Below are 24328 nucleotides of genomic sequence, written 5' to 3' on the forward strand. Positions count from 1 at the left end.
TTTAGAAAACAACCTTTTAAATTTAATAGAAAACTAGTGGTGGATGAGCTGCGTTTGGACCACGTTCAGCGTTACTGAGCAAGAGTATTTCTTTTTTTCACTTAATGGATTTTTGCCTTCTTGGAGTGGTAAAACCTAAGACTAGAGCGAATCTGCATTTTCCAGCCACTTCTCAATGGTAGAAAATATCTGTTCATACTCTTCTATTTCTAGTCTTCATAGTCATCTCTAGAATGCATCCATTTTAAAGCTGCACAAAATTTGTCAGTGTCTGTGGTTTTAATCTCTTCTCAACCCTTCTTCCCCCTTATGACCTCTGATTAAACCTCTTCCTTTTTCTGTGCTGAACAGTCAGCTGTTACCCTATTTACCATAGACAGAACAAATATTTAGCAGTTGTGTGCTGCTAAAAGCCACTGTAGGTTTGTGTGCATACTGGTTTTTTGCTTGATGAAGTATTTTGCTCAGACCACCCTTTGCTTGACGTGGTAATCATAGAAATTAATGTTTTTGTGCATCAGAAAACATTGTTTGCTAATAGTTTAAATAATGCTTTTTCTGTGTTTGTCTGCATTGAAACTCCTTGATTTTTATTTTTTTTTAAATTGTCCATGTATAATTGTTGTGCTGACAGTTTTGAAATTCTCACTTGTGTCTGGAAACGATAAAAATAATAAACTGGAGTAAAAACTACGAAGGCAACGCCTTGTTTGTTACAGTTAAAGTAATTCTTTGTGGGAAGCTTGAAAATCAGTACATCAGTGAGCCAATTTATTTAGCCCATCTACTGGATGAAAAAATCAGTCATGGAAAATCAGAGGAGTTAGGGAAGGTTTTAAAGGGTTGTGTTCACCAAACATGCTTTACTGGGGAGTTTGTTAGAAACTCCTGGTGAATTGGAGCAAACCAGGAGTGTAGTACCTATTCCATAGGGTATAGTGCCTATTCCAAAGTAGCTCTTTTTCTGGACATTCTTCATTCCCTCTCACGTTGGTTTTAGGTGCTTTCACTTAATGTGCCTTGTGAGCTTAACTGCATAAAGGCTCAATTAAGGTGGATTTAGGGTTTCCATTTGATGATGTCACAAACAGTGGCTGATGGTGCTACAGGACCTTTCCCCTGGATATGAACCCTACAATGCTGCTTCCTCCTCTTTGCCTGCGTGCTTTGGTTGGTTTTGAATATTTTAACTCCTGCTTGTTCTCCCTCCCCCTTTCTTCCCTCCTCCCTCTGTGCTTCGGGTGAAGAAACTTTATTTCACAGCGGCGCCAGAGAAGTGACAAACTTTTAAGTGCAGCAGGATTTAAGCAGTGCAATATCCTTGATAAACCCTGCAAGAGCTCTCTCTGCCTTGGCTTTGCTGCTGGTCTCATCCTGCCTCTGCAGCTTAGGAATGTTTTTCCACATCAGCCCTTGGCACCTGTGTGAAAACCCGGCAGCTGTCGAACAACAAACGACGTTTGCTGGTAATGGCCACATGTGCTGCGTCCTGCGTGCCAGAAAAACAGGCAGTGGAACTTCCAGCTTCCCTAAGTGTGGTTTTGAGTTTTATTCCTTGTGAAACAAAATTAATAAAAGGTTTTTTGTCAAAGCTCACCACTGGGAATTGTGTTGTTGCAAGTCGGATCTTTCCGTTTCGAGTTAAATTACAAGTTGTGGCTTTTTAATGTTTTTGGATATGGAAATTCTTCTCAGGGCCCTCCATCTCCGGAGGAATTACAGAAATAGTTAATTTGAAATGTATTGTTATGAAAAGCAAATTGTTTTGTTTTTCTTATCTGTTCCCTTTTTTAGAAAATTACATGCTGAGAGTGAGTCAGTAAATGCAAGCTTGAGACTGCTTACAGTAGTTGGGCATTTTATAACCTTTTTTTGTCACCAAACGTCTTCATATTCAATAGATTTATAGTAATATGAGTAATGACTTGGGGGCTAACAAATCAAAATCTCATTTCAGATGTTTGACACTAATGTTGAGCTGACTTATTGTTCTCTGTGTTGGATTTCTGATCAAATTACCAAAATAGCTACTTGAAAGTAACAACACAAAGTAAAAAATACTCTAGAAATGGGGTGTTGAATTTTAAATTTAATGTGTGCCAGAGAGAGTGGTCATTTACAAATTTCAGTTATGTTAAGTACACTAGCAGATTTTTGTTCATAAAAGAGGAGATGACAGAAGTCATAGCTCTTGATTCAGGAATTTTATCGACTGGTAAAAAATGCAAAATCTTACAAGGAAGGTACAAGAGGACTGCTGGTATTTACCCAGACTTGTCACACCGTATTTTATGGTTCTTCAAGGTAGTTTTGCAGCTGCAAAACAATAACCAGATGCGTAATTGAGAAGCAACTGCATGAAATTTTCATTTTTTATGCATAAAATCAGAACCAATAGACACACTTTATAAGGTATGAAACACTAAAGAACAATGTTTTCTCTTTAGTACCAGCAGCTGTGTAAAGGAGAGAAATCACACCATCTACACTCTCTAGATGCCCATCTGCTTCTAAATATTTGGGGTTTGATTTTTTGTTTTCTTATTCCTTGTTTGCTGTTCTGGCTTTTATTGGAACGTATGTGATAAAGGACTTGCATTGGTTTTAATTTGTGACACCTAAAAATCCACCTGTCACACTAAATAGTTTTTGTGGGTTTTTTTTTTCAAATCACCTGTATTTATAGCTGCTGTTTTTATCTGAATGCTATAGCATATTCCCTTCTGGGAATGTTGGTTCCTGATGGAAGGTGAATGAGTTGTGCTGGTTTTTTGGGATCCTTCCATCACTGACTGCATGCAGAACTGCATCCAAATTTTTCATTTTATATAAACTACAGCACTGTTGAAAGAAATAGCAGCTTGTTTAAACAATTGTTTGATTGGCACTTGTATTTTAACCAAGTATCTGAGGAAAGGTATAAAATAATGGTTCTTGTCCAGAAGCCATGTGGCACTTTCACTTGAGAATTCTTCTGTTATTTCCCACGAAGCCTGATGTGTGTATTTATTTATTTAAAGGAAATGTGTGTGTTGATAGTTATTGTAGCTTAACAAATACTGTAAATATTGTGGGTTTAACTTGTGAAGGAAAAGATCAAGTTCTCAGCTCTGTAGATTTTCCTCTCTGGACCTCATTACTGTGGCTGTGTTGGTGGTGTGATCTTGGAGGTCACTGTCATCGGAAGAATTGCACTTCTCTTTACACAGCTAAACCCTCAGCAGGAGACAGGTTTAGATATTAATTCTGAAATAATGTTTATTGGTTAGAAACTTGAAATGAGGTGACAAAGCTTCTGAGGCTGCTGAGGCTTCTTGCACTGTGTAGTGCTGCATCTTTTATGTGATCAATCTCAGTGGATAATCCTGTGTTATGGGGTTGTCAAATACATAATTAATGCTTATTTCTGTAAAATGTGGAGAGTGGGGTTTTTAATTTAAACTTTTTAGTGGAAGGGCAAAATCATGTTGAATTGAATGAGTATAAAATCTAAGAGTTAGTGATGGCAGTACTGAGACAGGATAGTTTATAACTGATGCTGTCACAGTTTCCCTGACCTCCACTAGTGTCCCTCAGGTGTCACAGGGTACAACAGGAAGGGACAGTTGTTAGATTACCACTTTCTGTATATAATTCAGTTGGGGAAATTGCTTTTTTTTTTTTTTTCTTAATCTGTCAATTGTTTCTGTTAAATTTGTTGTACCTTTTGTCTTTACAGAACGTGGTTTAGGTGGTTTAGGATGGGCTGGATTGATGTGTAAGGATATTTAACTTGTACATTTGCTATAAAAGCACAGGGTTTTGAACCGAGCCAGGAATCTCACAATTGGCCTTTCAACTCATTTGAAGATCAGAGAACACTCAGCATACAGCCTCCATACCACAATTCCCTTCTTTTCCACCCTCAGCCTCCTCCTACCAATGAAGTAATCTTAACTGGTATTTTGCAAAGGTTAGTATGACTTGCAAGGGCTTGTTTTATCTTTAAAGATGGGAGTAATTTACAAGCTGAGTATATCAGCAGTTATGAGAAGTATGATCATAAGAGGTTGTGATTATTTTTTTATTTTTTTTTGGTAGATAATCTCTACCTAAAATGGTAGAGCAGTTTTTGAAGCTGAGGATGTTCTGACATTTTGTTAATCTGCTACTTCTTATTTGAGAAAGTGCTGTGAATTTTAAATATGTTTATCTACATTTCTTCAAATATTTGCGGTTCAAGAAAAGTAAAATATTTCAACACATTTATGAATATGAAATGTGTCTTTGTAACCCTCCTGGATTCAACTGGGAGATATTATCTGACTCTCTGCATCACAGGATATTTTAAATGAGCCTCCAACCCTTGAGAATGTCATCGCAAAAAAAAACATTTAGTGAGAATCATGTTCAGGTTAGTTCCAGAAGTTAGCTGAGCTCTTATTTTAAGTGATTTTTGTTTTATTAAGAAAAATCTGAAGTTGACAGTTTTACCTATGTGTGGTATACTCTTCCCTGTCCTGCAGTTAAAGTCAGCTTTTGTTTCGTGCATCATCGTGAAGGAGAACATTTTTCCTGTGCCTCCCCTGGGCTTAGTTGGACTGCTCACCTGAGTGAGATGAATACAGCTAAACTCCAGGCTATAAATCTTAAATATATTTATTGTTCTAAATGCTTAAGAACAGCCCTGGGATTTTTGTAGAGAGAGGAGAGAAAAGCAGCCATGAAGATTTTCCTGTATTAATAGTTAATATAAAGTCACTGGGAAGATTCACCATTGCTGCACTTCCCTCTCCCTCCCTGCTAAGTCTTAACCCTCTGTTCCTCCAGTTGTTCATCTGTGCATTTTAGGTGTAGCTTTCCTAATCTTGGTGTGTGTTTTGTGCCCCACTGAAGATCATTGTCATAATAATCCTGATACTCTGCCTGTCCAACACAATCCTTTTCTTCTGAGGCAGTATAAATCACACCTGTCTTTTTAACCAACTACAAAGTGCCTTATTGGATACTATAAATTGGTTGTCTTGTCCTCCCTCCTCTTTGGAAGTTCTAAAAAGCTAATCAGATATCTTAAAGCAGAATCACAGGTTGCATTCCTTGGATTTAAACTTAGCAGTGGTTGGCCTCCCTACAGCCTGTTTGGTCATAATTCCCCAGAATTTGGTGTGCTAACCAGCAAACTGTTCTGAACAGGGTCCTGTGTGAACAATCAAATGCTGAATTGATTGAAATGAAATGCTTGGGCAAAGCTTTCCAAGTTCACAGAAAAAGAGAGATTAGAAAGACTGGAGCAGTCAAGGGAAGCACTGGAAAACCTGCAATAGGCAGGAGGTTTTTATGCTTCTCAGTGGGCATTTGTGTCTCCTCAGCTTCCCTGTGGGGTTCAAGGGCAGCTCCGCACTTTGTAAGTTCAGATTTCTTCCAGAACTTAATTAGAAGTTGTGCAGATAACACAAGAAATTTGTGGTCCACGAGTACCAATAATGCCTGTTGAATGTTCCCTGACAATATCAACACTTTACTCTGAAATACAAATTGTGACAACAAAGACATTAGTTATTAAATTCAGTAATTTTGGTCTCACAGTGGGTTAAAATTGTGTTTAATAGTAACTAACCTATTAGAGCACACAGTATTTCTGATTTGATGATTAGCTTTTATATTCAAATAAGAAAACAGAAAGCGTGGTGAGCATGGGGAAACTTAAACATTTAAGTTACAAGAATTAGTTTGAGAACTACGTGTTTGAGAACTATATCACTGAAATCCTGTATCACTATAACGTGATATTGGTGTCCTTAGCCACAGCCTCAAGCTTTGTACAGTCTGCAGAGCAGAGTTCTGGGGTTGCAAGGAACCAAGAACTGGCATCTAATGTCCCCAGCACTCACTGTATATAATAAACTCAGATGAGCATGAAGCCAGTGGGAAAAAAAAAAAAAAAAGAGCAAATTTTACAAGAGTGAGGAAGAAGGAACCATCAAAACAAACATCAGATTCCTCCCAACAAGAGCTCCAAAGAACAGCCCTAGACCAGAATGAAACTGTCAAACTTAAGACCCAGAAGAGCAGTGGAAGGATGAGCATAACACCAGGAAAACAGGTAGAAATTAGGAAATAGTTGTATAATAATTTAACCTGCATTATTATTGATTTTTTTTTTACATATAGGCATTCTTCCTGGTTCTATAATAAGCAAACTCAGAATAAAAAAGAAAATATTTCCATTGTTAAGATTATGGATATATTTACAATATATTCTGGGCTTTATATGTCTCTAAATATGTAAACTGTGCTTTCTGTTTGCCCATGAACAAGGTTTTGAGTGTAACACTGCCAGTGGCCAGAGTTTATGCAAACACCTAACAAGTATGACCTGCTGCCCTGAAGCTCAGTTTCTGTATCTCTAGAAGGTTTGTGAGCTGTTTGTGCTCCTCTGCAGGAGGCCAGTATTTGGATTTTGAAACACATCCCACCCTTTTTTGTTGTGAAACCACAGTCAGTACACTGGGAGCATTCCCCACTTGGAGGTATTTTTTTTTACAAGAACAAAAAGACAATTTCTTTTGTATATAAAGAAAGAAATAGGCTTATGTGCAGGAGTGAAGGATCTTAAATAAAACATTGTCCTCTTTCTGCTTTGGTTCAACTGGGAAAATCAATTTTTGGTTCCTCAACTGCAAAGAAAGATCAAAAGGAAAAACTGACAATCTAAACAAAGGGCAAGGTGATGTGGGATGCTTGCACTCCTGTTCCCTGGTGTGCTCCATACAGGTGCTTTTCCACGCAGAATACATTTACAGAAGAATCAAGGGTATTTTTACTTTTTTTATCTCTGAATCAACGATGTCGGTACTAAAAGTGACCTGAATATAAAAGTAAAAACAACACTACTTTATATTAATTTTGTGGAGTTCTTTGATGCTAATATAGACAACAGTTCTCAGATGTGGCAGGTTCCTCATTGCAGAGTACTTATGTTTTAAAGAAGTGTCGTTTATCTTTGGCCAGTTGTAATGAAGTAAGTCATTATTTTCTAAGCATGTTATGTAATGCAAGAGAAAAATACTTTTATTCTTGCTTAAATGCCTGCTGGATACATATTTAAATCTTCATATAGAAATTGGATCAGTCAGTGTGGAGGGAAACTTTATGGAGATTGGCTTTTTTGCTTTGTATTGATTCCTATTTTTATCTTTAATAAATAAAACATGATTTATTGTTATAAGCTTATATTTACCAGAGGAGGAGATTAAAGTGTCAGCAGGAAAAAGGAGACGGGAAGAGTGTGAAAACTTTCTTTAAAACACACAAAACCCCCACTCCAAACTGAAAAACAACTTGGGAGACTTTCTATGTAGTGTATTGATTATCTTCTGCATAAATGTAAAAAGTTGTAAGCAATTATAAAAGTATTTGATTTTAAAGTATTTCCACTTTTTGGAGAGAATTATTGTGTAAACATCACTTTTGTCACCATACTAAATGCTAATTCAATGGGTATAATAAGTATAAAATAAACAGGCTGCATCTGACTCGAGGCACATCTTTGCAGGAAAATATTTGTCTGTATGTTTTGTATCAGTGTGTTGGGTCTTTACCCATGCAGGCAGAATGTATTTACATTTGGGGCTCAGTACTTTGGCGTGTCTTGGCATGGTAGAAATGAAAATAACTGTGTACAGAATGCTCATTTCAAATACAGATGGTCCGAATCTTCAAACCCAGCGCTTGTAGCTGGCAGCCCTGGGACATTTTGGAGTGTCTGGTGTTTTCAGGGAAGGGTTCTCTGCACCACAGCATTTGAAAAACAGAACCTTTAGAAAGTGCTTCCAAATGATTGTCACAAATGACTAGTGATGTGTATAAAGTTTAGGCCTGTGGTTTTTGATCAAGACTTGCTCTAGCACTGAAAAGCTCCAAATTCTCCTCCATCCAGTGTGTCCAGGACAGTTTTGAAAACAAATCCCCTGATTTAAGGCCTTAAATTTGTATGCCTGTGTAATAGCTTTGCAAGGCTGATGTCATATTAAATAATCGATAGAAATATGTCTTTATGGTTGATCTGTGTAGATTTTGAGCCACTTCAAACCACTTGCAGGCTGTTTATTGTGGAGTTAAATCTTGTGATGGCAAATAATGTTCTGAATTAGGTGAGTGCTAAGAAGCCATGTAGAAAAATTATTGTGGTAGTGATGAAATGTGCCTGATTTTGTAACTGTGCTCATTGGCAAGATTTTCCTCTCTTTGTCTGTTCACTTAATTGATTGTGTAACAGGATTGTTCCTGGGAGATGCTGACAGAAAACTGGCAACTCCACCTGCTCAGCCTGCAATGCCATGGCAGTGTCATTGTGCTACTTTATCACTTCACTTCTTAGACAGTAGAGCAAAGATTTGCTGTAGCTCTGCTGAAAGTGATCCACTCTTCATTTTCACTTTTATTTGCTGTCCTGTTTCCTCTTTCATTAGTCCAGGACAGCTGAGAGCTTTGTGAAACGTTTATTGCACGGAGCACTCACGACTGATCTGGATGGCCAAGGTCGGAGCCTTGGATGTCTCATTCTCTCCATCAACACCTTTTCTGCCCTGCTGGCTGGAGCTTCTCTCCAGAGCTGCCCTGGGCAGAGCTAGGAAACAACCCAGTCCTGGGGGAAATTACTTTATTTCTCACAAAGGTTCTTGCTCATTATTGATATTCTTCCCGTGCTGCCAAGTCCCTTGTCCCTCTCCAGTTTTCCTGGGTTACAAGCACAGTAACAGTGCTTTGCCCTGGAGGTCGGGGACCTTTATGCTTTATTTTGTCTTCTGGTTTGGCCTTTGGGTCCAACACTTGCTACCTCAAAGGGTGGAGCACTTTGCTTTACACAGGCTGTTGTTCTGTGGCATACTATGGTTTAAATTTGTTTGCCTCCTAATGTTTCCTGTGCTAAAAACTCAGGAAATTGTTGATATAGAGGTGCTTAGGACCTACCTTCAGTTTAGTTGCTGCAGCATTTAAAGTTCTTTTAATAAATCTGGACTTGGTTCTGCAAAATTCAGCTGAGGTAATGTCAGAAAAGCAGTTTGCTGTTAGTCAATTGAAAGGACAGACATGGTTTTCGATGTTCAGTTTCAAATCAGTGGTAATAAAGTCAAAGAAAGTTATTATGTGCGTTATCAGATTTCATTTCTCATGTATCCAGAATGTTTGGCTTTAAAACTCTTTTCCAGAGGCTTTGCATCTGATTTGCTTTGAAGAAAAATCTATTAATATCAGAACAGCTACTTTTGTGATGAATTTGAAAAAGTCTTTCCTTGAGAAACAAAGGAATGTATATATACAATGAAGAAAAAATAGTGTTTTAAAAAAAGAAGTGCCCCAAACGGAAATAAGGGATGGTTTGGATTCATGCAGGTTTAGGACACGTGCTAAAGGTAATGTTTCTTGGGGGAAAAAGTGGGAAAACTGTGAGTATGATTGATAATTACTGCAATATCCTTATTTAAATGAAATCAGTGATTGCTCTTGGAATTGTCACTTTGGGATAAATGGCTCTACACCAAGATGTACAGTTTTTCTAGCACTGAGGCAAAATGCTGTTTTCCAGTATTTGTTGGGAGATAAAACATCAGTGAGGCTTATAATGTCATCAGTGCTCAAAGAGTAACCTTTAACCTCCTTTTAGTTAATATTTGGGCTTTCTAAAGTAGAACCATTTTTTAATTGTAGAATTTTTAAAACTCAGTCACTGGGATTATATTACTTTTTTATGCTTGGGACTGTATTAGCAAGCAAAAAGAGTATTACTGATTCTGGCTTTGCCCTTAGGCCAACAACATAGGATTTGAATTCTCTTCCCTCTGTCCCCAGCCAGATAACTCATTACTGTTATGAGAAGGGTGCAAAGATGCATATGCAGGGTGACTTGGTTCATAAATTCAAGTATTAAAATTACCTTGTAGGATGCACACTTTCCCATGGTTTTATTGGGCAGCTACAATTGGAGATATAAAACACAGTTGTTTCTTCATATCACCTTAATCAACTAATTAGTTACAGACCTCTTAAGAAAAGATGTTCAGGAAATACTTAAATCTGTCCCCTGTTAGTTGAGGAAAATGTGCACTTAAGTGTGCAAGTTACTTTGGAAATTGTCTGTAAAAGCAGTTATCCCAGGTGCTTCTATTCTGCCCTTACATGTGTTCATTCCAAAAAGAAAATAATTCTGATGACGCAGGTAGCCTTTTTATCTCCATTTACAGCAAAAGACTTTAAGAGTTGATGTAACTTCAGGTACTCGGACGGGACTCTCAGTCTGAACTGCTGGACAATCAGCACGTACACAAGATGTAACAAAGGGCAGGCAGGAAGAAGGTGGCTGTTACAGGGTCATTTAGAGCAGCAGTTTAATTTTCAGTGATTTGGACTAGGCTGGTTTCTCAGCTGCTGTGTTGGGCAGTGTGAACTCTTAGTCCCTGTGAAATGACGAGGTCCTGTAGTGAGCTGCCAAGCTACCAGTCCAGTCTCCAACCAGGGACATCATTTCTCTGACTGACTGAGCTCTGGCAGGTCCTTATGGCTGTCCAGGAACCAACCCCTTAGCAAATCCACGGAGTAGGTAAATGGGAAGAGTATCAGAATCACAGCACAGCTTGTGTTACACAGATCTTCATACAAGCTGTTGTTCTGAAGCTCCACTTCTAGAAGAAAAGCCTTAATTGTGGTCCTTGGGGCAAACACTGATTAATTGTAACATGCAGGGCCTGGCATGGACCAGAAATGTGTGAAGAGGGAAAAGGCTGAGGAAGTGTTTGAAGCATCCTGGACGTATGCAGCCATTCCAAAGTTTAATTTCCTATATAAAATTCCAACCATATGTATTTTTATGGGATTTTTTTTTAGTGCCTGAATATCAGAAAATAACTTTTAATTGTTATTTATGAAGCACCATATGGCTGTTTGCAGTTTTGGCTTCTCATGGAATGAGGAAAATGAAATTATAGGAAATCACACTCAGAAATCTATTATTAAGTTAATGGAACTAACAGCTTGTCCAGTGTCCTCATACAGAGTATGTTGTAGCTGCACATAATAACAAGCAACTCCTTATAAACCCACAGAGAAAACTGAGTGGCAGAGAGAGGCTGAGCCAAGAAGAGGAGCTGCATATGTTGGTACTGGGCATGGCCATGACTGGTTCAGCTAACAAGCTACTGGGTAAAATCAAGGGTGCAACATGTATTTTGACAGCTCCTTTACTGTATGATCCAAATCATTAATATTTCCTTCTAGGCTCGTGAATTAAAGGTTCATCTCAGGATAAAAATCTCCCGTCCCATTTTTTATTTTCATCTTTCAAGTAGAAGCTTGTTTGGTCCTCCCAACTAAGTTGTTCCAAGTTCTGTTTTCTTTGTGGCCTTTGTTCAATAACCCATGGGAACAATTTAAACCTCTTTTTTTTTCATCAGCCTCTCCTAATGTGCAGTGAGTCTTCAGAAATGAATCTGTAAATTTTGCATTATCTTGCTTCCACCAAACATTCAGAATTGAAGATTTTTAATACAACAGTGTTAAAAAGAGGGAATCACCAAGATAAAAGACTGTAAGAATGACCAAGCTATGAAAAGCACAGCAGGACTTCTTTTTTTTTTTTTTTTTTCCTCCCTTATCTGGAACATTCCCTAAATTGTCTTTCTCCAGCATTTCTGAAAAGGTCTTGGTGTGCAAGATGTGTGTGAAGGAATTGTAGAGGTTGGGTAACATTGTGAAGCTGTAAAAAGAACATTGTTCAGGGAATATAGACCTGAAACTGTATTCTAAACAAAGTAAAGTTTTTTTGGACATTGAATCCAAATTCACCAGTGTATCACTGATCAGTGAGAGGAGCTTTTTATGGAGTAATTAAGTCTGAAATATTGAATTAGATGTTAATATATTCTTGTAATGAATATATATTCCTCTTAACCTTTTTGCAATATTAGATTATTTTGGCAATTGCTTCTATTTCACATATGTGATGAGTAAACAAAAACAAGAGGATGATTGTGCATCCTCTCTCTTTTTAGTTGGACTTAGTGATTACTGGTGTTATCTGGCATCAGGTTATAAACAGTTGTGCTTACAGTAGTTCATATTTACTGGTTACCAGAGGACTAAAATATTTCTTTTTCTCCTTCTTAATGCAGTAGGGTTTTCTTGTGAAATAAAAAGCAAGATGTCATGTAATCTAAAATGAGTAATCCTTAGAAGGATTTTAAGCAAACTGTGCAGGAAAATATTTCCAGGAATAAATATGGTGATTATTCTGATTGCAGCATTTCTGTAGATTTTTAAAATATATATTTATATAAATATTATATGTTTATATATATAATATTTATATAATATATTTAATATAAATATATGTATATTAAATATTATATATTTATATAAATATATTTATATAATTTTAAAATATGTATATATTTGTATAAAAATTATTTAAATATATTTATATATATATATATAATAGATTTTCTCAATTTCTTTTTGTATTCCATTGTCTCTTGCATTCTTTAAACCTTTATGTGCTGAGCTTTCTCTGTCTTTTTCAAACATGGATAACTCTGTTTTCTGGATCTGTAGCTCTGGAAATGAATGGGCTTTTGCCCAGAGTCTCCAATTAGTTAATCTCCACTTGATAGAAATGAAACATTAGAATCAATTCTGATGGTTTCATCTTGCTTGATTTTTCTTTTCACTCTGGATAAAATTCCTTGCTGATCCAGATGGCCAGAGCCAAACCTGTTCAACATTTAAGTCCCACTTATAACTGCAAAAGAACTTAAATGTCACATAGCCTTGTGCAGTCCTTCAGCCCAGCACCTCAGTTACTGGATTTTACTTCTTCAGCTGGCTTTTACACCTGCTATCAGGTGTCTGTGAGAAGCCATGCTGGAAAAGGATTGTTTCTTTAAATTGAGATAGTGTTTATTTTCATTGTGGTGTCCAATTTTCTTCTTCAGGTAGAAAATACCTCAGTAAATGAGACTACATTTCAGTGGTAAATACTGGGACCCTAGAAATGTCCTATTTTAAGTATGCAATTTCTATCTGTAAGTATGCAGAAGATTGAGGGGGTTGGTTGTTGTTGATCATTGGTTGTGGGGAGGGGAAAGTGGGGTGTTTTGGTTTGGTTTTGGAAGGGGGTAACAAATCAGTGTCTTGCTTCAAAATCAGGGCCAGGAATCAAAGGTGTACGTAGAATAACAGCTCCAAAGTAATACTTTCCACCTTTCTGTCTTTAGCACTGCTGAGGCAGACATAAATTCTTCTATGTGATCACTTCCCCATCCAGATGTTTCCCAGATAATGACCAGTCTAGCACGATTCTCTTCAGAGGCTCAATAAATTATTTCAGCAATGCGTTGAAAACTTTGTACTTAATTCCCTGAATGAGCTGGGTAATGAATCAGGCTACTGGAGGGCATTTCAATACTACTGGGCTTGATTCAGATCAAAATACTGCCACATTTGCTATTCTTTTGCATGTTTCTACTTTTGGGTGTGGATTGATTTATTTATGTTCATTGTGTGGCATTTAATGCAGCCCTGCACAATGAAACTAAAACCAAGGTATACAAGACTAAGAGCTGGGACTGTCTCTGGGAGGGAAATGTTAATTTTTCTTAAAATGTAAATTTTCAGCTAAGAGCTGTTCGGTATTTTTATTGCTTTGGGTAAAAATGCAAACTCTAGAAGAGATTTAGGTTTGGAGCTTCATTAAGAAATTCTTCATGAAATGTTTCTAAGGGAAATTTTTATGCAAGCACCCAAATTCCAAGCTGGCTTTAGTGTGTGCTTGAAATTAAGCAGATAACTATCTGTTTGATGAAAGCATCAGTATTGTGTCACTGTAAATTACTGTAAAGAGGAGAAATGACCACTGTGATGTTGAAGCAAGGAGGTCCCTCAAGGCTGGGCAGTGTATACACATAATCAACTGTCAAGTCACTTTGTCCCAGCATTTAAGAGGAAACAAGAGATGATGAAACCCTTTGAAGGGACTTAGTCCTGGCCTAGTATTGACAAACTTGCAGAAGGTGGGTCTGAAGCCGCTCTGCTTTCAGATGCCTCCCTCTGAGCACATGGCCTCTTTCTCGTGCTTTTGAAGGCTGTTGGTTGCCCAGCCTGCTCTCTGTGCTGTCCTCCACAGTTCTTTTAGCTTTACCCTTCCTTTTAATGCTTATTTTTTTAAGGATCTTGCTGGGCATAGCAGGCCTGTATGCAAAGACTGTGCTTGGCAAAGGACTAATTATCAAGTCTGTCCTTGATCAGCATTCAGCTGTCACATTTTACATTACTAATTTGTTAACACTTTTTAAGCAGTGGTGGTAATGTTGCAGTTGTCTTTATCCTCTGCGTATTTTCATTTATAAAAGAGAGTAGGTTCAGATTTTTATATTAGGAGAACATTCTTTACTATAAGGGTGGTGAGGCCCTGGCACAGATTGCCCAGAGAAGCTGTGGCTGCCCCATCCCTGGAAGTGTTGGAAGTCAGTTTAGACGGGGCTTGGAGCAACCTGCTCCACTGGAAAGTGTCGCTTGCCTGTGACAGGGTGTTGAAATGAGATAATCTTTAAAGTCCCTTCCAACCCAAACCATTCTATGATTCATATTAACTTTTTTACTGTGTGAATTCCCTGATTTCTTATTTCATGCTCCACTTTTGAGAATATCTTCAACTACAACAACTCCTTTATGCTTAAAAGTGAAGTATGAAAAAAACCTAATATATGTTCCTCACTTTTTATATATTCTACACTACATACAATTTTTTTTTTCCAAATCATCTCTGCAGCTCAATAATGGGTAAAAGAATTAGAATGAGTCAGAGAAGGCTTTTGTGTCTTTTGTGCCTTACATGTAATCAGAAAGAATGAAATTTTGAGCATGTTCCAGGAAAGCAGGTGTGTGTATTGTTGCAGCGAGGGGCGAGAACAGCGTTTGTTCCTAATGGTTCCTTGACTTCAACACTACAGATTGCTTAAAGCCTCTTCCCTGAATTGTATTAAAACAAGTTGTGCTGTGGTATTCAGTCAAGAATTTAGGACACAGTTGAACTGCCTGAATCTGCTAACTTTAAAATATGTTTTACTGGGGGGAAAAAAAATGTTTGCACGGTATTTTGGCAAGGAAAACCTGAAATCTCTGAAAGCTTTAAAAGGTAAAGATGCAAAGAAAACTGCGAGTGTATTCATTTCACTTTGGGGTTTTTTTTGGTGGGTTTGTGGATTTTTTTGTAGTTTAGGGAAAATGGAAGGGTAGAGAGAAATGTCTTGTTAAAAATCTGGTAAAGTTGTCAAATTTTTGAATGACAGTAGTTTTAGAAAGTAAATCTTGTGATTTATTCATGTATTTAATATTTATAAGGAAAACAGGTCTGCTAAAGCACAGGATTCTGCATGCCCAGACTTCTCAGTGCTTACAGAGTATCCTGAGGATGCTCTGCACATGGAAGAGCTTCCGTGGTGGTGTCATCAGGTCACAGGGCTTGCAACTAATACAGAAGGAAAAGTCTTTGCTTGTTTTTGCAGTCTCTTAAAGTGAAATCATCAGAAGAGGAGAGAAATAATATTGACTTGGGCACAATATAAAGAACTATTTTGAAGTCTGAAAGTAGCAACAATGGACCTGGTGGGTATAATGATGGAAGAACCCTGGATCAGTTTGCATGGATTTTCCCCTTTTGTTCAGTATTTACTGTGCCTGTGGTGCAGGATGATGGGGTGACATTGCAGGTTACAGAAATGGCTTTCTCTGTTTTACCCATGGAGTGGGTGTTGCCTGAAAGCTGGTAGGTAGAGCTTTTGCTCTGTTGTCAGTCAGCTTCAGTACTCTTCCACCAAATGAAGAATTTATTCCTCCTCTGATTGAGTTTCAAACCATGTCTGCTCTCGAGTTTGTAAGCAAATGTGAAAATATTCATTTTTCTAAACTCTTTGTCTATTACAGAGGAAATTTATGTAAAAAGTAATGACAGCTTAGGTTGAAAAAAGAAGCTGTTAAAGGCTGAAAAACATCAGAAATAAGATATCCCATGGAGTTTTAAACAAGCACATACAATGAGCAGTTTTAGTGTGAGAACTGTGTTTTTTTGGATCCCTGCCTTAATGTGCATATTTTTCCATGCATTTCAGTGGTGCTGCTGGATCTAGTGAGGCTCCCTTTGCTGTATAAGTAATTTATCAGGTTTAACTTAAATGTAGGATGTGTGAATACTTGATTACTTTTACTCTGAGAAGGTTTAAGAGTGCAATATTGAGAGTGAGCTTTAGCTTAGCTGATTTTATCTAGCTTTAAAATTTTTATCACCGGTGAAGTGTGTAGTAATGGTTATGAAAGCAATTAATAACAGCAGTGACAGAATCAAGAGGCTGACTAATTTATCATTATAGATTTTAATGAGGCTTATAATCTAGCAATAAATATACAATATATTCAAAAGTATGGAGGTATAAAAAGGATGATTTATTTAACTTTAATTCTAAACTAGTCTGCCAACCAAAGGTTGTAGAAACTAGGCATGTAAGAACATAATTCTTTTTGGTGTTATGGAGCAGAAGGATGAAAATAACAGAGGAAGAGAGTTTAAATTAAAATTAAATGGGGGGAAAAATCAATTGTTTATCTTCATTCTAAAAGTCTGTCAGCACAACAATAGTTTTGTAGGTGTGGGAGGTATCTTGTGGACAGCTTCTTTTTCATCTCAATCTGCTCACTTGGCAGAGCCTGGGAACTGTCTCAGATGCTGCATCCCTGGAGGTCTCAGAAGATGGGGAGCAGTGGAAGTGGTAGCAATACTTGCTCCTTGGGAAAAGCTGTCTCAGATTTCAGAGCAAGCTTGGTGTAAAGAGACCCAGATGTGAAAAGTTATTACTGCAAGTTTAAGATTCAGTGTTCAGTTTGGGAATTAGGCTTTATTACACTTTTTGTGTTATTGTATTGTGTGTTTTATCTTCCTTATAGCTTTTATTCTTCTCCCTCCTTTCCTTGCTGAATGTGACCCAAAGTGTCTCTGGACAGGACTATTGTTTAAAAGTAGTAAGCACCTGACAGGATCTTGCCTGAGCAGTGTTAACAGGGTGGCTGAAATTTGGAAAATTAATGATAGCCAGTCTTTCCCAAAGGGAAACTGGGAACTCAGATGGTAGGGGTGGCATTAAAACGAGAATGAAGCAAGAAACAGTAATAGAAAAGGACAGATGAAACCACAAAAAGTGATTTCCTTACTGTTGGATCAGCTAGAGGTATGTAATAAAACCCCAAACCAACCCAAAGTGGATCCTTTTAGGGCTTGTAAGAGGAAATCTTTGTTTAGGAAGAAAGACTCTGAGCTGCAGAGGTGCATTTTGGGAGAAGTTATCTAGAACCCTGACAGGACACTTGAGCTTTGGTGAGTTTACATCAACAGTGGTGAGGAAAGTGAAGTAGGAAGAGCATGTAGGTGTTCTGGGATTTGTTGGTATCTTTATAGTTCTTGTGCTCTCCAAAATGAAGTATAATTGCTGTCAGAAAATGTCTGCCCTGTTCTCCTCAACCCTTTCATGTTATGAAAGCAAAATTGTCAAGCAGAATGGGGGAAAACCCCTTGCTTTGGGAAAGGAAGCACTGAATTTACTGCTGTGTTTTAGGAAATCAGTGTTCAGCATATACAGAGATGGAATTGGTCATCCAGTGAGAGTCCCAGCCAGTCCTTCTTGGAGTAGTATTCTAGACAACCATGAAGTAGATGTGGACTAAAGCTTTACTGGCCAAAGCAAAGCTTGAAGTTGCACATGTCCAAACAAAACAGTGATTTGTGTCCCTCAGAACATTCTTACCAGGTAAATTCATCTTCAGGTTGGCCTCTGCCTCTTTGTAGAGGTGGAGAGTTTAGAGCTGGTTGCAGATTCATGTACCTCATTCAGCTCTTTCAGGATTTGGGAAGGGGGAAGCACTCCGAGAGTTCTGCTTGTCAAGCACAACTTAATGACTTTACCTAAAGAAGGGAGACCAGCAAAGTTCTTAAAAACAAGTGACCATTTGCCTGGCCACTGTGGGCTGGGGTCCTTTGTGCATCCTGAAGGATGGAGGAGTCTGGTTAACCCCATCTGCCTTTGTGGAAACAGCTCTTGTGTGTTTATAAACTCATTGGGTCAGTAAGAAGAGAGCTTCTGTAAAACCTTGGTTTGGCATGTCCTCAGTTTGTCTTCACTGTGCTGCTCCCATGGCAGTGGGTTGCTCTCTTCTGCTTTGGAACGTGTGCTGAGCTCATTCCAAGAGAGATCAGGGCATTTTCCAGGGACACTTTGCTGCTGCTGCCAGAGTTTGGAGTCAGCCCTTCTGTGCTCAGTTGCCTTACACTGGGGTAAAAATACACTAATGTAATACTGAAACAGGTTCTGCATTTTTAAAGAAGGTGCAGACACTAATTAATTTACACAGAGCCCCTGCAGACAGGGAAGCCGAACTGCCGAAAGTCTCGTGGTGAGACAGAAATGTGATTAGGAATTCGTGTGAGACCTCCTCCCTTTGTCCCAAGCTCTGATTCTGTGGTGTGGGATGCCTTGTCAAAGTAGTCCTGAGCTCTCTCTCTGGTAGAAAACCTTTTGTTCATAAACAGGCGAGCGTGAGACCCATTGCTGTGCAGTCCTACATGGTCTGTTCTTTGCAGCAGTTTATTTTTGATAAGCTACAGCACATTTTAATGTAATTGTTAACACGCCTAATTTGCAGTCATACAGTCGTATCAATAATAATGGAAAGTTGTTCACAGGTAATAAATTAGCATAGCATATAACTGGCAGAACTCTGCTTCTCACTATATTGTTTCACGATCAAGAATTCAGTAGTTAAATATACACAGCAGTGGGCTGAGAACAAGCTGTTCATTTTTGCTGCAAGCAGTACCAGTGGACCAAAGTAATCATAGCTCCCAAAAGCAGGACTGATTTTATTGATTTTAAATAGGCTTTCATTATGGCACTGAGCTTATTCCAATTGCAAGGAGTATCGCTGCCGTTTGTATTCACAGCACTGACTGAGGGAAGGAGAGGTCCTGTTGGATGCACTGTAGAGGCCGCTTGCCCCTCAATGTTCTATTCTGTCCTCTTGAAACATCTGAATTTGTTACAGAAAATAAGTACTGAAGGCTTTTTTCCTGTGTGGTTGGATTAAATATTTTTAAAACTGGAGAGCCAGGTAAAGTTGTGAAATTTTAAATTCTGAGTATTCTTCTGAGGAGTAAAGGTCTTGCTAATTTATTGGCATCTGAGTTAGGGACCACTGTATTTTTCTTCCATTTTTTGTAAAGGACTCTTTAGAAATCGTCAAATCATTGATTCACTTTGCTTGGAAAAGATCTGTAAGGTCACTGAGTCCAACCATTAAGCTCACAATGCCAGGTCCAGCACTAAACCCTGTCCCTGAGCACCCTGAGCACATCTCTCTTTTTCTGTAGAATAACGTAAACCAGACAAATCCAAGAGCCAATACAACAAACTGTTGAACTGAAAAACTGTTCAGTCTGAGATATTAATATATTCAAGTTATAATTAGTTAAGAACACATGCTGTTACCAGCAATGTGTCATTAATCTGCATGGAGCAGTTTGCAGCTATTTGCTGCTAAATTAGTGACACTTGAAAGCAGTTGGCTTTTTGTATTGTTTTTAATGACAAAAAGAATTTTAAATCTGTGATGACAGAAAAAGTATATGCACACTTAAGGAGCAGGTTGGTTTATTATTTTGGGGGGGTTGTTTTTTAATTTACATAAGGCTGATCAGTCAGTGGACATGCACAGAAGTTCGTTGAAGCGTCAGTGACCAAAAGCTGTTGAAAACATTGCACTGTATTTTATGGTGGTGTAAAGAAATGTTGCTTGTGCTTGGTTCTCTTCAAATCCTGTATTTGTAACTACACAGTCCTGCTCAAACATTTCTCCAATGTTACTACAACAGTTTGGAAGGGTGTTGATGGAAATTAGTTACACCTTTCTGGTTTTAATGACTTCAGTACTGACTTTGGGTACCTTTTTTTAGGTTATTTTTATTTATTTATTTATTTGTATCAAACCTAAAAGTGAAGGTGAATTACTTCAGATATTCCAGTTGAACTCACATTTTTCTTTTGGGATAGTTTTTCTAACTTAATTTGGGAATTCAGGCAAGATCTAACACAAAAACTTGCTGTGAGCATTTCTAGAAATCAGCTCTTGAAATAAGATGGTGATTTTCAGTAGTGAATCAGCTTGGAAAGTACTGAATGATCAAGCCTAGTTACCGTAAAATAAGACCTGGTTGCTTTACTTCATTTTACAGAGTTTGGGCAAATAATTATGGAATTAAATTGCTTCCTGTTGGTTTCCCGCAGGGCACAAAGGACCTGCTGTACTTGCTCTGCTGAGCTACTGCATTGATTAGTTCTTCAGGTCTAATCTTTACGTGGTTATACTCACTTTCTAAGCCGTTTGTTTACAGGTTTGAGAGTTGTTTTCCTGAAGTTATTGTATTGCCTTGATAGTCCTCTAGCGGATTACAAAGATGTGCACATTAATTCCTTTCTCTGACTTCATTTGTTGGATTTCATTGGAGATAATCGGTGCTCATAGAGCATGTTGACTGGGAATGAGGGCGGTGATCACTCCCAGAACTGATACCACCTATCACTGACAATCAAAGCTCACATTGTCAGGGTGGTTGGCAGCTAAAACTGATCTAATTAAATGCTTGCAGCATCTATTAACAATACTGTGTTAGATTTTTTTTTTTTATCACAGCAGCTATTTTGATTCCAGAGTTTGCTTCTGCGGGTTGGAAGGTGATTTATAGTTTTAATTCATCTTAATAATTCGTGTGCATCGGAAACACTTGATATAAAACTTTTTGTTGCATTTAAATTTCCTTGTTATCTGCCCTGCAGTGGCATGAGTAATAGGGAGCCCAGAACATGAATATATTGGAATACATGAAGTATTTTCAAGGAGAGTGCTTTTAAGGTTCACAGTGATATATGTCAAATGTTCCTGCATGGATAAACATGTGGAGGGATTTTACCTTTGAGAAGCCTGGAAACCAGGCACCTTTTAGAACAATACCTCTTTTGTTAATAATGATAATGATGATAATGAGAATAATAAATGTATTAAAGTACAATACCTATGTTAAAAAATCATTCCTGTCTTAATGCAGGAAATAGAATATTTGTTTGATTATATTTATTCTATCCTAAGATCCAACTTTCTTCTTAGCTGCTGAAATTTATTATACAGGAACTTGGAAAGGATGCTGTGTCAGAGCTGGTCTGCACCAAAAAATTGCTGCACCTCTCAACTTAGATTTAATAATCTGTAAAATGTTCTTACAACCTGGAAAGCCTGGGTTTGTTTGAATGAAAGTATCTTTATCCTCTTTGCCGATTAAACAGTAAATTTGTCAAATTAACAGCAAATTCTTATGTTTTCTTCATACTTGGATAGAATATTACAATTCAAGGTGTGACCTAATCTAAACATCACTGAAATCAGAGATTTCCACAGGCTCCAGAAGAGGGTAACAACGTTGGCCTTTTCTAGGCACACTTAATGATATGTTAATATTGGGATCTCAGACTTTGCAGAGAACTTGGCAGTGTTATGATAAAAGTGCCAAGTGGCAGCCCTGGGTGTTAATAAACATCTTACAGGCACCTGGCAGGCATTCACGGTCCAAGAAGCTGCTGTGATCCGTGGAGCTGCAGAGATCACGAGCGATGGGTTTCTTTGGTGGTTTGTTTTCTTTCCCCCTCCTCCCCTTGTTTTACTCTGTAAGGATTTCAGGATTGCTTCTGTGTGGAATGTCGGACATGGTGCAATCGCTTTTGTCACTGTGTCTTGCTGCACTTTCTCGTTACTAAGATACTGTTGTACTCAAATTGCCAAAGACTCCAGTGATGCCTCAGGAACAGATGAAGTGATTTCACAGCTCTGCACTTACCTGCCCTTTGGAGATAGGGATTTCTCCTTTTAGGACCACATCTGTACATTTCCATGTGTTCAGAGCAAGGAATTAGGTTTATTTTCCTTGATGAGCATTCATTTGTTGTGTATTCAAGACAAAATATGATCTGATTCCTGTTTTAGAAACCATGCCAGAATATAATCCATTGAACTGTGCAGGTTATGGTTTGTTGTGCAGGCCATGTAGCATTATCAGCATGGCTCTGATCCATAGAATGGCATATTTATCCATTTAAAAAGCAATGTATATTCATTCTTTAACTTCCTTGAGCAATTCTTTTTTTGCAAGGTTGCTTTATAAAAATGCTGAATTGACACTTGATTTACTGCTCACTATTTATGAACAACCTCATGTTGTTTTAAAATAATCCAACCTGGAAGTGCTTTATAAACTTGGGTTAATAAGCTCAATAAATGGCACACCATAGGATAGAAATGTGCTTTTCTTTTACAGAGGCAAAGGAAATCGTTCTGAAGGCACAGATTCTGGCTGGAGGGAGAGGAAAAGGTATTTTCAATAGTGGATTGAAAGGAGGAGTTCATCTAACTAAAGAGTAAGTCTTTAAAATTGAAAAAGCATAAATAAATTGCTTTTCCTATAATATTTAAACTCTTTACAATAGCTGTGGATGGTTTCTTTTAGTATCTTCCAATAAACTAACATTTTTCCTTTGTTTGTAGCCCTAAGACTGTTGAACAGCTTGCTAAACAGATGATCGGGTACAATCTGTCAACAAAACAAACTCCAAAGGATGGTGTGACAGTTAAAAAGGTAAGATTTTGGCCTCTTGAAAGTTGAAAACTGTGTTCAGGTACAATTTTGCATTAATAAGCTAAAGTGTATGATGTAGGGTTTTATGTGGGTTTTTTTCATTCCTTCTCCAATGCCTGATTTATTACATCTAATTGATGGAAAAAAGAAAATGTTACTTTTTCTTTCTCTGTGTATATGTATTTTGTTTATCAATTTTGGCATACCTAGTGGTGGAAAAATATATTAATTTCTACTACCCATGTCGAAGGGAATCCTTTGTCATAGGCTCATCCTTCATCAAAAACATACTGAATGCTAAAATAACTGCACTTTGCATTAACTTGTACATGCTTATTGACATTCTGCTTACAGAAGTGATATATCCATGATTACCTCTAGTAATAATATTATCTGCATTTCATGCACCCTCAGCTCTGGGCAACTGCTAGTGAAGTGATAGGTGACTTTCCCAGAATAACAGAGTGGTTTGAGTTGGAAGGGATCTTTAAAGTTCATCTGGTCCAAGCCCCCTGTGAAGAGCAGGGGCATCTTCAACTAGATCAGGTTGCTCAGAGCCTCGTCCAACCTGGCCTTGAAGGTTTCCAGGGATGGAGCATTTACCACTGGGCTCTGTGTCAATGCCTCACCACCTTCATTGCAAAAAAATCTACCTTCTTTTAGCTTAAAACCATCTTGACCTATTGCAGCCCCTACTGAAAAGTTCATCCCCATCTTTCTTGCGAGCTCCCTTTAAGTACTGAAGGGTTTGCATTAGAAGAGATCTTTTAAGAAGTGTCTTCCTACTTGTTGCAGATACAGAACAAAATGGGATTCAGCAAATGTGTGGGAGTTCATCTTCCTATGATGGTGTCTACTACAAGGTGCCAAGGTTCACTTCAGCATAAATGAATTGCTCTGTATTGGCCTAAATAAGAGAAGCCCAGATAGCCCTTCGGCAAGATTCTCCTTCACATTATTTAAATTCCATCAGTCAGGAAATCCTAGCCATTGGCTCTCTGCTATATGTATGTGTTTATCTCTTGCTTTGTTTTACTGAGCAGGAATCCTCATGTAGGTTTGTGTATCTGATGCCAGAAGATAATTTGGCATGAACTGAAAGGAACTGCAGTTCACATTTCATATCCTATGAACAGCTTGGTGTATTAGCATAGAAGGGGAGCACCTGTCTGGAAAGATCCTGTCTAATGAGGGCTGGAGGAAGGTGTTCAGGCAGCTCTTCTCTTGGGGAGCAAGGAGAGCAGACTACTCTCACTCCTCATAGTTACTGTTGAAAAGAAATGCTACATATTCAAAAGGAGGAGCAGTATTACCATTAAGGCCATGCCTGTTGGAGATCCTGATAATACTAAGGGTGTAAGAAAGGATATACCTTTCCCATATTTAGACACTCTGGAAAAATTAGTATTGTAAAAGCAGCTTTCTTTTATAAATTCTTAGGTTTTATTCTTTTCCCCAGTCGACCTGCCTTGAATGCATCAATACAGAATTTCTCTTCTTTTGCCAGAGTGCAAGCATCAGTTACAGAGTCAGTTCTGAAAAAGAAACTTCTGATTTTCTTTGAAATGGATAGAAATG

At 37.9% G+C, this 24328-nt stretch overlaps 1 protein-coding gene across 2 annotated transcripts in view; it reads left to right on the forward strand.

Annotated features, from left to right (window-relative positions):
* Nucleotides 1–24328, forward strand: part of SUCLG2 (succinate-CoA ligase GDP-forming subunit beta) — a 107851-nt gene that overhangs the window by 25502 nt on the left and 58021 nt on the right. For both annotated transcript variants that reach the window (XM_050312948.1, XM_050312949.1), the window contains 2 exons: nucleotides 22433–22532; nucleotides 22660–22750. In XM_050312948.1, the coding sequence (XP_050168905.1) occupies nucleotides 22433–22532; nucleotides 22660–22750 (191 nt within the window). The remainder of the gene's footprint in view (nucleotides 1–22432; nucleotides 22533–22659; nucleotides 22751–24328) is intronic.

This window comes from Myiozetetes cayanensis, unplaced genomic scaffold, assembly GCF_022539395.1.
Source record: "Myiozetetes cayanensis isolate MyiCay16 unplaced genomic scaffold, myiCay2020 scf18, whole genome shotgun sequence".
Lineage (NCBI taxonomy): Eukaryota > Metazoa > Chordata > Aves > Passeriformes > Tyrannidae > Myiozetetes > Myiozetetes cayanensis.